Raw genomic sequence first — 15,217 nt, 5'->3', positions numbered from 1 at the left:
TTCTTAAATAATAGTTAGTGAGAAACCAGTTAACTATAGACTTGTTAGTCTAGCATTTGATCTAGCAAGTTATTGCAATCTGCAATAAAGGACAATAATTTAATGTTGTCACGTGTACCAAGATACAGTGAAAAGTGTTGTTTTGTGTTCTATACAGACAGATTGTGCCATACAAAGTGCACCAGGGTAGCAGAACAGTGCAGAAAAGTGCTACAGCGACAGAGAAGGTGCAAAGAGATCAGAATTAACATTTGAAGGGTCTGTTCAAAAGTGTTAAAGCAGTAAGGAAGAAGCTGATCTTGAATCTGCTCATGAGTGGAGACAAAAAAACTGCAGATGCTGGAATCCAAGGTAGACAAACAGGAGGCTGGAAGAGCATAGGCTAGGCAGCATCTGCCAGAAAGGAGCACTCAACGTTTTGAGTATTACCCTTCAGGACTGGATGTGGGGGTACGGTGATAAAGGTGGGGGGAGGGATGGAGGTGGAATACTGGTGATAGGTGAAGACTGGTGACGGGTACGACCTGGTTGGTCGATGGGGGGGATAAATCCGGTTGGTTGCTGGAAAGGAGGGTCAGAAGGTGGAATGGAAGGGAGGAGGTGGGACTGGAAAGGGAGGCAGGGAAGGGTAGGAAGGTTATTTGAAATTGGAAAACTTTGAGGTTGACCTCTCCAGGCTGTAGGGTGCCCAGATGGAAGATAAAGTGGTGGTCTTCAAATTTGCATTCCAAGTCGCTGCAACACTGGAGGAGGCCAAGGACGGACATGTTGGAGGGGGATTGGGGCAGGGAGTTGAAATTGAGTGACCAGGAGGTTAGGTTGGCTGTTAGGGGCCAGGTAGGGATGCTCGGCGAACCAGTCACCTAGTCTATGTTTGGTCTTACCGACATACAGAAGACCATATCGGGATGCAATAGACCAGGTTGGAGGAGATTCAGGAGAAGCTCTGTCTCAGATGGAAGGGCTGTTTAGGGCCCTGGATGGAGGAGAGGGACATGGTGTGTGGGCAGGTATTGCATATTTTATGGTTACAGGGAAGGTACTGAACGGGCTGGAGTGGTTAGTGGGGAGTGGGTGCGAACTAAGGAGCGGCAAAGGGAACGGTCCTTGCGGAAGGCAGAGAGGGGTAGGGAGTAGCAGATGTTCCAGGTGGTGGGGTCTAATTGGAGTTAGCAGAAGTATTTGAGGATGATACGTTGGATGCGGAGGGTGGTGGGATGGAAAGTGAGGACAAGGGGGACCCAATCTTTCTTATGTTTTCAGAGTGGATGGTGGTTGAGAGCTGTGGAGCAGGGAATGGAGGAAGCGTGCTGGAGGGCAGTCGAGATAATGGGGATGGGGAAGGGAAGAGTGTTGTTTGAAAAAGGCAGATATCTGGAATGCTTGGGAGTGGAGCGCCTCCTCGTCAGAGCAGAGACGGAGGAATTGGAAAACGGGATGGAGTTTTTGCAGGATACAGGATGGGAGGAGTTGTTGTATAGGTAGCTTTGGGAGTCTCAGTTTATCGTAAATGTTGGTATGTAAATTGTTGCTAGAAATGGAAACGGGTCAAGAAAGAGGAGGGAGGTGTCTGAGATAGACCAAGTGAATTTGAGGGTGGGGTGGAAGTTGTTAGCGAAGTCAATGAACTGCTCCAGTTTGGTCTGGGCACAGGATGCAGCACTGATGCAGTCATCAATGTAACAGTGAAAGAGTTGAGGGAACAGTACCGATATACGTACTGAAGAGGGACTGGTCAACATAACCAGCAAACAGGCAGGCATAGCTGGGGCCCATGTGAGTGCCCATGGCAACCCCGTGGATTTGGAGAAAGTGGGAAGAATTAAAGGAAAAGTTATTGAGAGTGAGAACTAGTTCAGCGAGGTGAAGTAGGGTACTGGAGGCGGGGGACTGGATGGGTCTGTTGGAGAGGAAAAACCTGAGGGCCTGTAGGCTGTCCTTGTTGGGCATGTAAAGGGATTGAATGTCCATAGTAAAGATGAAGCGCTGGGGGTCAGGGAACTTGAAGTTATCAAAGAGGTGGAGGGTGTGGTTTGTGTCTTGGATGTAGGTACCCTATATCTTGGGAAGAGCAACTGCGTAGCGACACTGATGTATCCGGGTAAGGTGCTTTCTATGGTGCATCTGTAAAAATTGGTAAGTCTTGTGCATGTGCCGAATTTCCTTTAGATTCCTGAGAAAGTGGAGACATTGTGCTTTCTTGGCTGTTGCATTGACATGGGTGGTTCAAGATAGATTGTTAGTGATCATTACTCTCAGGAACTTGACGCTCTCGGCCATCTCCACCTTAGCACCATTGATGCAGATGGGGGCGTGCCCTATACTCGGCTTCCTGAAGTCAATGACCAGTTCCTTCATTTTGTAGACGTTGATGGAGAGATTGTTGTCTTTACACCATGCTGCTAAGCACTGTCTCTTTCCTGCAATCTGTCTCGTCGTTGTTTGAGATCAGACCTACAACAGTGGTGTTGTTACCAACTTATAGATGGAGTTGGGGTGGAATTTGGTAACACAGCCATGAGTGTATAAAACAAGTATAATAGGGGGCTGAGTACACAGCCTTGCGGGGCACTGGTGTTGAAGATTATGGTAGAGGAGCTGTTGTCACCTATTCTTACCGATTGTGGTCTATCGGTCAGGAAGTCAAGGATCCAGTTACAGAGGATGTAGAGAAATCTGAACTGAGAGAAAGTCATTAAGGGATTGTTACGAGTAGCTCAGAGGAGGAAATCTGATTGTTTCATGCTGAATTAACTCGATAATGAACAGAGGAATGTCTATGGATGTAGGACAAAACAGTGCATGCTACCTCAATTAATGTTTCTAACTCAGTTGTTTTTTGGTAGAAGAGGATAGAAACAGTTATATAGAGCCAAAGTTAAAATGCAGATCAGTCTTGACTTGATTGAATGATGGAACAAATTCCAGAAGCTGGATGTCCTACTGCAAATTGGATTGGCAGCAAATTCTATCCAATGTCATATAAGGAATGAAGTAGCTCTAAAACATTTGGTAACATCATGATTTCGAGACATCCCACACAGATCCCTGCACTCCCTTATTTTCTCTTTACCTGAATCTGGTTTTACGCAGTTGTGAATGTGACTGAACTCTTGTGACAAAAAAGACAAACTTAGACATTCAGGTTCATACTTCTTTGTTCTCTGTCAGGGATTTACAACAGAGCATAGCCAGAGAACCCAGTGCACCTAATATTCCAGCAGCACCTGCATACCAAACTGCTGCTTCTGTTGGAGGAACCACACCAGCTGTTCCAACTCCTGCACCCAGAAATGTATTTGTAAGTAGACTGATCAAAATAATTGTGATTAATGTCAGTTGAGAGTTAAGTAGCTGGAAGCATATACACTTGTTCAGCTCGGGTTGATTTTCTACAAAGCAATCTATCCAAAGTCGGCACAACCCATGAAAGGTTTTGGAACTTTTAAGCCCAAATTATGTGCAACTGTAGTTTCTAGGATGTTTTGGCTGATTGATTTAAAAACATCGCACTGGAACCTGACCATGCCAGCGAAGTAAGTTGCTGCCTCAGAATGAAATACTCATCATTCAGAGTTTCTGTTGATTGCAATCGTTTGCAGGCGTCTTTGAGGAAAGTCTAAAATTTAAACTTTGTTTGGGCACACAGTCACGAATGTGCACATCATCATTAAAGCTTTATCAATTTATATTTTTTTCAAATTTCCTCAAAACTGATTACTTTGTGTTAAATAACTCAGTTTCTATTTAATTTTTAAGCAATTCATAGTCATTTATTGGGGTTGCTTGTTGGGCCTTAACATAGTTTATCTTGAAAAAAAATTTCAAATTAATTTGCAGCTGTATTAAACAAACCACAAATGCTCTTGTCCTGCTGTTGCTCCAACTGTAGCAAGCGCAAGTGAAGCATACCACAAGCCTGATAGGTGATCTTGAGTTAGAGATTCACAGAGGTCTACACCATGAGAACAGGCCCTTCGACTGCCCATCCTGCTCATATTTCACTACTTAAGCTAGTCCCATTTGCCTGCTTTTGGTCCATATCGTTCCACACCTATCTCATCCATGTATGTCTAAATGTTTCTCATTACAAAATTGTACTCGCTTCCACCACTACCTCTGGCAGCCTGTTCCAGGCACTCACCAACCTCTGTGTGTATATTTAAAAAAAAAAAAAAAATTGACCCCAGACACTTTTGTATCTCTCCCCTTAAACCTATGCCCTCTAGTTTTAGACTCCCCTACTATGGAGAAAAGCTGTCAGCTATCTAGCTTACGTGTGCTTCTCATTATTTTATAGACCTCTATACGATCACCCCTCAATCTCCTAATGCTCTAGGGAGAAAAGTCCCAGCCTACCCAACTTCTCCTTTATAACTCAAACCTTATAGCCCAGGTAACACCCTAGCAAATCTTTTCTGCACTCTTTCTAGTTTAACAGTATCCTTTCTATAGTAGGGCAACCAAAACTGCATACAGTACTCCAAATGTTGCCACACCAACGTCTTGTACGGCTGCAACAAGACCTCCCAACTCCTACACTCAATGCTGTGACCAATGAAACAAGCATGCTGAAAGCTACCTTCACCACCTACCTATAACTCCATTTTCAAGGTACTAAGAACCTGTAACATTAGATCTTTGTTTTGTAACATTCCCCAGGGCCCTGCCATTGTCTGTGTAAGTCCTGCCCTGATTTCCCTTACCAAAATGCAACATCTTGCACTTATCTAAATTAATTCCATGTGCCATACTTCAGCCCACTGGCCCAGTTGATCACAATTTCACTGCACTCTCAGATAATTTCCTTCACTGTTCGCTAATCTTGGTGTCATCCACAAACTTAGTAATCATATCTCCTAAATTCTCTTCTAAATCATTATATAAATATGTAATATTATATAATAGTTGCTTGTAATTTATCTCTTCACACTCTTGGCATTGAGTAAGTGCTTTTGAACTTAGGTTCCAACAATGGGTTTGATTCTAAGTTCTTGATTTTGCAATTAATGTCTGTGAACAACCAAAGAGGCATGCAGTTTAGAATGATCCACCCAGTCAGTCATTGGGACATATGGCCTGGAAACCTGACATCTCAGCAGCACTGACATTGATAAAATACATTGTTCATTTATGTGGTTGGCAGAGTATTTTTGGCTTGATAGCAACATCCTGTTAGTGGCAAATACTACTTGTGTTTCTCTATAAAATGTTAGTTTCACTTGCTCATATTTTTGAGACTTAACAAGTCAGGTAGATTGGACCCCTCAGCTTAGAGCAAACATTGAGGCCAATTTTATAGCTTGTGGAGCTGTAGAAATTCCAACATGAACAATTTCATTGATTGCCATGGAACTTGTTTAGAAAACTAATTATTGTGAGCTACTCAAATTCCTTTTGTTCCTTGGTGAGTTTATTTGGTGATTTATCTTTAAACAGTAGCTTCAAATTAATTACCAACCTTTTGTGAAAACTAAATATTTCTCCCATGAATAAAATTCTGTCGTGCTTTCTGACTGCAATCTCAATGTTTGAAAGATTTTTAAAAACAAATTTGAGTGCAGTATCGCTATCTAGCTTTTAATTGTATTTTGAGTAGTCGTCCCAAATCTCTTTCCTTCCAAATTATTAGCCTACTTGAAGTTGACCATGTGACACCAATTTGTCTTTTTTAAGTATCTGTCCATTTTGAACACCCCAGCACAATCAATTTTATTACTGTGTATGTCTTTTGTGCAATTTAATTTATTATTTTGTTTGCATATATTTTTATGATGACACCAGGATAATTTCCTGTAGTCCATTCAAGCTACATGGAGTCAGAATATTGAAGCAATGTCTGACTCATGATAATGTCCAGCAACACTGTGCATTGACAGCAGAATCTCATGAAATTACCAAGTTTTATGATGTCCATGTCTTGTAATATTCTCTTTAGTCACATTTAAAGTTGTTCTTTTTTCCAGCCATCCAAACTTCAACCTCCTGAACATGCTGCATCTTCATCCACTGGTGGTTGTGAAAATGTAGTTAGTTTTTACTTCATAGTTTATTTTTAATGTTTCAATAACATTTTGTTGTGTATGTGTGATGGTACAAGAGTTCAGGCAGAATCATGACCCCGTTTCTAAATTGGGCTTGGAAGAGGATTTACTATTTCTGGATTTAAAGCCTATGACACCAACAAGAGAATTCATGTGTCTCTTGACTTATGAATCTTGAGTAATTGCTATTAGCATGCCAGGTTTGAAAATTCCAGTCTTGTTGCTGACAGCACCAGTACAGTATCAGTGGCTTCAAAGTAACAAAACAAAAAAAGAAACTAAGTGAGAATTGAATTCTATTGTGCAAATCTAGCAGGAGTATTGAGAAAACAACCAAGGCGTCAAGTTCTTGATGTCCTTGCTCAGATCAGAGAATTGAAACCCTAAAAGAAAGAGTTAAGGTTATTTTAAGCTTTTTGAGATGCAAGAGTGTGGAAGGCTGTATGAAAATGAATAACATCAGAGTAGGTCATTTCAATTGAAGAACTGTCACCAAATAGCCTCTGCAACTTTTGTTTTACCTCTTCTTTGTCCATTATTTCCATCTCTTAATTTTCTGTCAGTCCTCCTGTCGTGTCCACTCCCCTCTATCAACAAATCTTGCCATTTTTATTTATTTTCTTTCATGGATACTCTTCCATTAATCTGCCCCATTCACGCAGGTTTAAATGGAGCAGATTTGCTACGTAAATTGTTTAGCCATCAGTCACCAAATCTGGCTTCCTGCATCAGAAGTGATTGGAGAGCAAGATTTTCCTATTTTACACTCCATTGCCTTTGGAATAAAGGCCAACATTCCATTTACCTTTACTATTACCTGCTGAACTTGATTTTTGTTTTGTCATTTATGTACAAGGACCCCCAGATACCTTTTGTGTACAGCTTTCTGGTGTCTTTCCCCATTTATATAATATTCAATGCCTCATCTTTGTACCAAAGTGCATAACCACACATTTTCCCACATTTCTATTTCAGCTGCCAAGTTTTCACCAACTTGTGGACTCTGTCATCATCACCACTCATCTTCCCAACTACTTTTTATGTCATTCCCAAACTTAATAGTGCCACTCCACTAGTTGCCATCTGAAAATCCTTCCCTTATCCTAACTCTGCTTATTGTCCAAGTTTCTCTATCTATGCTAACATACTACCTCACACACTGTGGACTCATTAAGTAGCCTGATGTGTGGTACCTTATTAAATGCCTTTAGGAAGTCAAATATCTTACATGTACAGGTTTCCCTTTATTTAGCTTCAAAAAAAATTATCCTTTGATATCCTTTGAAAATTATCCTTTCTCATTCCTTCCTCATTCCAAGTTTCTCACTAACCTCTAAGCCTCCACCATGAAACCTTTTATTTACAATCTGTGTTTCTCCCTCACAGTACAAGCACCCAATCTTCCTACATTTCCCATCTCAATATTCTATCCCCAGGCTTTTTGCTGTCTTCTAGCATAAGCCAACATCTTCCCTCGCTTGGTATTTCCCTTCTCTTTGTCAACTGGTTCAGGTTCCATTCCACTTTGGCGTGGTGTCATGAAATGGGGAGGGGATGTTGCTGCAGTGTAGATTTTAAAACTGGAAGTTCTCCCACACTGTAAAGTGCAATTCGTATGGAATTCATTTTCCAGTCTTGAAAACAGCTTAATACAAGTTAATTGAGACTGTTCCATGGGCTCTAATACATTATTACTCCACAAACACAACAAAAGTACCCAATAATTAATGTCAAATACTGCAATTTTTTTGTCCATTGGTCTAACCATTCTCCTGTGTGCATGGTGTTAACAGGTTTGATTTTGTAGTAGGTAGTCCACAAAGGAAATCTTTGAAATATGAGAATGCATACTAGTGTCCAACTTTGCTACTTTACTGTTGATGCTTTTATACCAAAAGTCATGTTAATATTGTAGCTGTTTGATTTGCATGCATAAACAGTGCAATATAAGTTTCTTAAATTATTGCCAGAACAGAACAACAACTACTCGATGACTAATACTAAAAGAATTATGAATGCCTTATCTCTCCAAATTACATCAGGTACCTGTGACATTAGGCTCCTGAAATAATTTATTGTAACAGAGTTGGACCACACTGCTGGAACTACCTTTATTATGGGTGGTGGTGTAGATATGTTTATGGAAAATAATTGTTGGTGAACATTGTTAGAATTGTGGTTTACTGCCAATATTCTTTTGAATTTGTATTTAAGTACATTTGTATTTGGTCAGCAACAAATTGTATTATAAATTGGCTTTATTTTTCTTCAGTCTCATTTTTAAGCCCTCTTTTTGTTTACAGCAACCTAAACCTCAACCTCCTGCACGACCCCCACCTCCATCCGTTGGATCCAGTTTTACACCTGCTTCATCAGCTGCAACTCCTACAATGACAAATGCCCCTGCTCCTGCTCCTGCTTCAGTTGCTTCTGTGCCTGCATCTGTTGGGGCCAGTGGTGTGCTATCACAGGCCCAGGGACCGCCGTATCCTACCTATCAAGGATTTCCTGGGTAGGTCTTGACTGAGTTTTAGTATTGTCAATCTAAGTGTAAACCATTGTTTGTTTGGAATGAAATAATTACACGATAGGAAAAAGTACAAGTTTTTTGTTTTAGTTTAATTCTTCTAGACTTCTCTTGAAATGCTGTTCCTAATTCTTGGTGAAAGAAAAGTAGGCGACTTGGTGTCTGCATTTGAAGTTCTAACAATTCCAATTTATGGCACTTAAGTACTCTTTCTGAGCTACTTGAAATTGCTAGATTTGGATTTAGAAGCATCCCTATTCTGGTGCAAAACTATTACTGCCAAATATGCTTAAGGGCTAAGAACCGGTTGCAAAGTTTGATGAATAAATGCTACCTAATTTGTATGTGAGTGTCTTTGGTTTCCCTGCATCATTTGATGTGATGTATATTCTCACATTTTGCCACCCAAAAAAGAATTGGACAGAATTTTAATTTGGAAACTTAAACTGGTTCATTGGGAGGTTATGTATTTTATCTAACCATTTGCAGCCTGTTCATTTGATATTCATAGAGTCATACAGCATGGAAATAGACCCCTCATCCCATGCTGACCAAGTTTCCTAAATTGAACTAGTCCCATTTTTATGCATATTTGGCTCATAACCCTCTAAACATTTTCCTATCCATGTATCTGTCCAAATGTCTTTTAAATTTTGTAATTGTACTCCTCTCTACTACTTCGCCTGGCAGCTTGTTCCATATTTACACCACACTGTGAAAATGTTGCCCCTCAGGTCCGTTTTAAATCTTTCCCATCTCCCCTCAAACCTATGTCCTCTAATTTTCGACTCCCCTATCCTGGAGAAAAGACCTTGCCTATTCAGCTTATCTATGCCGCTCATGATTTTTCAAGCCTCTGTAAGGCCACCCCTCAGCCTCCTACACTCCAAGGAAAAATATCCCAGCCTATCCTGCCTCTCCGTATAACCCAAGCCCTCCAGTCTTGGTAACATCCTTGTAAATCTTTTCTGCACCCTTTCCAGTTTAGCAACATCCTTTCGCAAGGTGCCCAGAATTGCATGCAGTTCTCCAAATGTGGCCTCACCAATAGCTTATATGACTTACACAGTCATAACGTGACATTCCAACTCCTGTACTCAATGTTCTGACTGATGTCCACCGCTTTCACCACCCTGTCTACCTGTGAAGCCATTTAAGGAACTATGCACTTGCACCCCTCTGTTCAACAACATTCCCCAGGGCCCTGTCATTAACTGTGTAAGACCTGCCCTGGTCTGTCTTACCTAAATGCAATATCTTGCATTTATCGAAATTAAACTCCCAACTGCCATTCTTAGTACCACTAGCCCAGTTCATCAAGATCCTATTGTACTCGTTGATTACCTTCTTCACTGTCCACTATACCACCAATTTTGGTATCATCTGCAAATTTACTAACCGTGCCTCCTATATTCACATCCAAATAGTTTAAATAAATGACGAGCAACAGTTGACCCAGTATTTTTTTTTTGCGGCACACCGTGGTCGCAGGCCTCCAGTCTGAACAATAGCCACCACCAGTCTCCTACTGTGCAGCCAGTTTTGTATCCAGTTGGCTGGTTCTCCCTGTATCCCATGTGATCTAACCTCACTAACCAGTCTACCATGCAAACCTTCCCAAAAGTCTTGCTGAAGTCCGTGTAGACAAGTATGTGCCTGCAATTGCATGGGAATCCAACAGGGGCAATGTCTGATGCAGGAGAAAAATTGAACTGACAGGATCTGAATTTTAAAACACGTGCATGTAAAATGATGCATCAAAAATGAGATAAGCAAATTTTGCTGGACAGCATAGAATCCCTGCATTTCAGAAAGAGGCCATTCAGCTCACTGACCCTCCAAAGAGCATTCCACCCAGACCCATTGTGTTTCAACAGCTTTTACCATGTCATAGATATTGAATTGGATAAGAAACACATTGGTGTGCATCATTAAATGTTCAGTATAATTTTTGTCTCCGATTTCAATGGGCCTTCTCGAGAATGACTGAAATCGGGTTATATCTGTGGAGAGTTCTGGTCCTACATCATCTCACCATTGGTATTTATATCAATTATAAATGAAGGGAGAAGTTAATTAAATTTAACCTTTATACAAAACTGACACCTGACACCTGATTCGTGAGTATTATTTTATAATAATCGCATCCAGCTTTCTAGCCCCAGGCCATCCTAAATCACTTAATGTTCTGTGGATCACATTTACTGTAATCATAGAATCCCTACAGTGTGGAAACAGACCCTTCGGCCCAGCCTGCCCACACCGACCCTCAGAGTATCCCACCCAGACCCATCCGGCTATAACCCACCTAATCTACACATCCCTGAACACTATGGGTAATTTAACATGGCCAATCCACCTAGCCTGCACATCTTTGGACTGTGGGAGGAAACCCACGCAGACACGGGGAGAATGTACAAACTCCACACAGACAGTCGCCCGAGGGTGGAATCGAACCTGGGTTCCTGGCACTGTGAGGCAGCAGTACTAGCCACTGAGCCACTGTGCTGCCCTGCCACCCTGCACTTGTAATGTATTCACAAAGTAATGCATTCTGTCAAAAGAAGCATCTTGTAGGCCAAAGGAATCCAGTATTTTCCTTTTTTTCTTTCATCGATGTGGCCATCACTGGCAAGTTCAGCATTGGTTAACAATCCTGAATTGCTTTTGAACTGAGTGGCTTGCTAGGACACTTCAGAGGGAGGTTAGGAATCAGCATCATTAATATGAATCTGGAGTCACATGAAGGCTAGACCAGGTATGGATGGAAGATTCGTTCTTTCCCTAAAGACCATTTCAAATCAAATGGGTCATTATGACCATCGTTGATTATTTCTTGGTCATGTTTACTAAAACGAGCTTTCACAAAAGAAAATCAATTCAGATTCCACCAGCTGTCATGGTGTGATTTTAAATGCATCCCCAAAATGTTGGCCTATCTTCACAGATCGAATCAGATTTTTTAAAAAGTCATTTAAAACTGTTAGCAATTATTTAAGTCTACTAATTGATTGAGGAATTAAAAAAGAGCATTTCAGTCTATCAATCAGAAGATCAGTCACTTATTAGCAAACTACTTTCAGAAAGACATGGACCCGTGATATAACATAATCATTAAAATAGTACTAATGTAATGCTGTGGGCTAGCTTTGGAAAAATTTATCTTCTGACTGCCTTTTTCATCGAATCTCTGTTGAAGCAGGCCATCCAGCCCATCGATTCCACACCAATCCTCCAAAGAGCATCTCATCCAGACCCACTCCCCTACCCTATCTCTGTAACCCTACATTTCCCATGACTAATCCATCTAGCCTGCACATCCATGGATATTGTTGGCAATTTAGCATTGCCGATCCATATAACCTGTATGTCTTTGGACTGTGGGAGGAATCTGGAAGAATCCCATGCAGACACTGGGAGAATGTGCAAACTCCACATAGTTGCCCATGGCTGGAATCAGCCCGTGGGTTCCTGGTGCTGTGAGGCAGCAGTGCTAAGCCACTGTGTCTTCCCACAGTGCATTTAATACAGTACATTTTTGATACAGTGCATTTATGTGTCTTGGGAGTAGAGGTATAAAAAGTAATATACACTGTTTTTGCAGCACACTAGCTCAAACCAACGGTGGCCATTAAAAAAGCCAGATGTTGCAGAGTATAACAATAAAAGATCCAGTAATTACAATGTAAATCAATATTTGAGATTTTTTGCTGAATCTTTTTTGTGTAATAATGCTTAATCAGATGTTGGCTTGGACATGTACAGTTGAAATGAAATGAAGTCAGCAGATGAAGTGAAATTTGAATATTGTACTAACGAATGAAATTTTGTCTATTCCTGCTTTCAAAACACATGATCTGGAAATCTACAATAAAGTGTAATTAATCTTGTTCCTTAACTTCTCATATTTTGCTCTTCCCTCCTCTCTCTCATTAAATTGCTTAGAGCTATTTTTGACCTGTATTTGGGAATATAGGTTGTTTAGCTATATGGACTGAGTTGTAGCAATGCTAATAGATATTAACATAATGTATAATGCAACAGAAGCCAGCAAAAATGCACAGAAAAGAAGTAGTGAAAAATTTCTTCTTTTAAAAAAAATTAATCCTTTAGTTGTTCAAGATTTTACTCTTTGAATCAATGACAAAAGTAAATTCTGACATTGAGGTAACTTAATATAATTTTATTCTGATTTTGTGTACATCAGTAGTTAGGTCACATTTTTACGTGCTACCTTCATAAGTATGCTTTGGTCAGAGTTCAGAGCAGCATATTTGGAGGTGACTAACTCTGCTGATATGACTTTGCATTGACATAGAAAAGAACATTGAGCTTGATTGGATGTAATTGATTCTTGTTCTTATGTTTGCATGTTTCATTTTTCAGGTACTACCCAATGCCTATGCCAATGGCATATAACCAGTACGCTTACGGTCAGTACAACGTGCCATACATGTACCAGCCTCCTGGGCAGCCACCTTTCCAAAGCCCTCAGCCACCTCAGCAGCCAGGATATCCTTACCCTCCACAGCAATTCTACCAGCAATAAGACGCATTGTGTGTTTAAGATTCTTATGTTGTGGTTAATTTTTTAAATTACCTCAATACTTAATCTACTGCATACTTTGGAATATTATTGAGGTAAATGCTAATTAAGATGTACTGTTAAAATCTTAAGATTGCACTAAATGTAACTATTTTCAGAATGGCAAACACTAGGAGTAACATAGCAAAATCTGATTTTTTTTTGCGTAAACATATTTAGTACAAACTGCTTATTAGAAATATCTTGTTTTTTTTCTTCTAATCCAGTTTTGGGAATGGGTCTGAAATATTGCACAAATATAAAGCAGATTGTGCTTGTATAGCCGTCTTTGCATAATACTTTATGGTCTTATTTGCTTATACTATCTCTAATTAGTTATCTCCTACATACTGTTTTGTTTAATCAGGGCCTTGTAAATCTTATGGTAAATTAAGGTATAATTGCATTAAAAAATCAAGACTGAAACTTGGTGTTCTTAGCATTAATTGCAGTATGTAGTCATTGAAAATAATTCATAACAGTTTAGTTGCTAACAAATGTTCATTTTCAAAAGCCTAGTGATCTCCAACTTGATGTTTCTTGAAGGAAGGCAAAATAGCAAGAACTGTTCTTGATTAAAATACTTGTCTCTTAGCTATACTAATCTATTTGCAGTGATTGTAATTTCCCCTGCCATCCAATAGCTTGGAATCATTTATGAATTGAATGTACTGCTCAAACCATTTACTTTTTTGAAATTCAAGAAGATCTTGCATTCTCGGTTTTTGCTCCAAGACTGCTTCTGATTATTTTGAAAGTATAATTTTAAAGTAGTTAATTCAAAGCAACAGACATTTCATTCTGTGTCAACACAGTGTGGAGCTGGAGGAACACAGGTCAGGCAGCATCAGAGGAGTAGAAAAGTCGACGTTTCGGGTCAGGACGCTTCTTCACTTTCCTACTCCTATGATTCTGCCTGACCTGCTGTGTTCCTCCAGATCCACACTGCATTTGCAGTTCTTGGTATCTTTGAGTGACTTATAACCCAACTGCGAAGCCTCTTCCAAGGATGCCCACCTCGAAGAAGTTGCCCTCCTCCCTCCAAAATCACCTCAGTGGATCTCTCTCCCGCTGCAAGCCTCTGGTAATCTTCACCCTGAAGCTCTTCAAACACATACTTAACTACACCCAGTAGTACAGCCACATCTCCTTACTCAGTACTGCCTCTGCAGCCGGATTATCCCCAATGGACTCCAAACAACATTCAGACCATCCCAATTTGACCCAAACCACCACAACCGCTGCCTGTAGTACATCCAGAGCTTCCAAAAATGGTTTTCTCTGCGGATCCTTAGCTCCATGCTCACAGCCATGCACTGGCATCTCCTCGCACAACAGCCAACCTTACCCCAGCTCAGAGTCTCTCTCCCAGACCTGCAAGGGACCTCTTCTGTTCTTCATTCTGCGCAGGATCCATGCCCTCAACCAATGCTTTTTCTCCACTAAAGTACACAAAACTTGGCAGTTCTGAAGAAGGGTCCTGACCAGAAACATCGACTTTCCTACTCATCTGATGCTGCCTGACCCAGTGTGTTCCTCCAGCTCCACACTGTGTTGACTTGGACTCCAACATCTGCAGTTCTTGGTATCTTTGCATTCCTTTGAGTGTTTTGTCAAAGATGCATGACCTTTTGAAGAAAGTGAAATCAAATGTTTCAGCTTTTTTTTTGATTTTGGAAACATTCATTAAAAATAAGTTTATAATCTGTATTTTTTGGTACCTGGAGTACTTTTAAAAAGTTATCTTTCAATATGACATCGACTCTAAGTAATATGGTTATTGCAAACAGTCCAGTTCCTTGTTGCACAATAAATCAGAAAACAGAACATAAAAGTGAATGAAAATGCAAAGATTACACTGCTAGATTCTGAGCCACCTTCTTAGTACATCACTTGTTTCTATCCTTCTATTCCTCCTGATGCTGATAGTGAATGGCAGAAGTACCTGTTATTGAGTATTTTCCTTGAGCAGCACAATATTCATTGAAGAGATACATTTTTAGAATAGTATCTCTGAATCTTTGAGTGGGACTCTGAAGCGAGCCCTTGAATTGCAATGTA

The 15,217-nt window shown here is 40.4% G+C and overlaps 1 protein-coding gene across 2 annotated transcripts in view; it reads left to right on the top strand.

Moving 5' to 3' along the window:
* The window catches only part of LOC125481149 (programmed cell death 6-interacting protein-like), a 32,592-nt gene extending 17,726 nt beyond the window's left edge, over nt 1-14,866 (top strand). Inside the window, exons 7-10 of one of the 2 annotated variants that reach the window (XM_048592332.1) lie at nt 3,172-3,301; nt 5,967-6,026; nt 8,348-8,556; nt 12,958-14,866. In XM_048592332.1, the coding sequence (XP_048448289.1) occupies nt 3,172-3,301; nt 5,967-6,026; nt 8,348-8,556; nt 12,958-13,120 (562 nt within the window). In that variant the 3' untranslated portion in view covers nt 13,121-14,866. The remainder of the gene's footprint in view (nt 1-3,171; nt 3,302-5,966; nt 6,027-8,347; nt 8,557-12,957) is intronic. The other variant, XM_048592333.1, reaches the window with a different exon arrangement.
* The last annotated feature ends 351 nt before the right edge of the window (nt 14,867-15,217 follow it).

Source organism: Rhincodon typus, unplaced genomic scaffold (genome assembly GCF_021869965.1).
Source record: "Rhincodon typus isolate 14 unplaced genomic scaffold, sRhiTyp1.1 hic_rhity00001029, whole genome shotgun sequence".
NCBI lineage: Eukaryota > Metazoa > Chordata > Chondrichthyes > Orectolobiformes > Rhincodontidae > Rhincodon > Rhincodon typus.
Note: the sequence above shows the minus strand (reverse complement) of the source record. Positions and strands in the feature narration are given on the sequence as shown.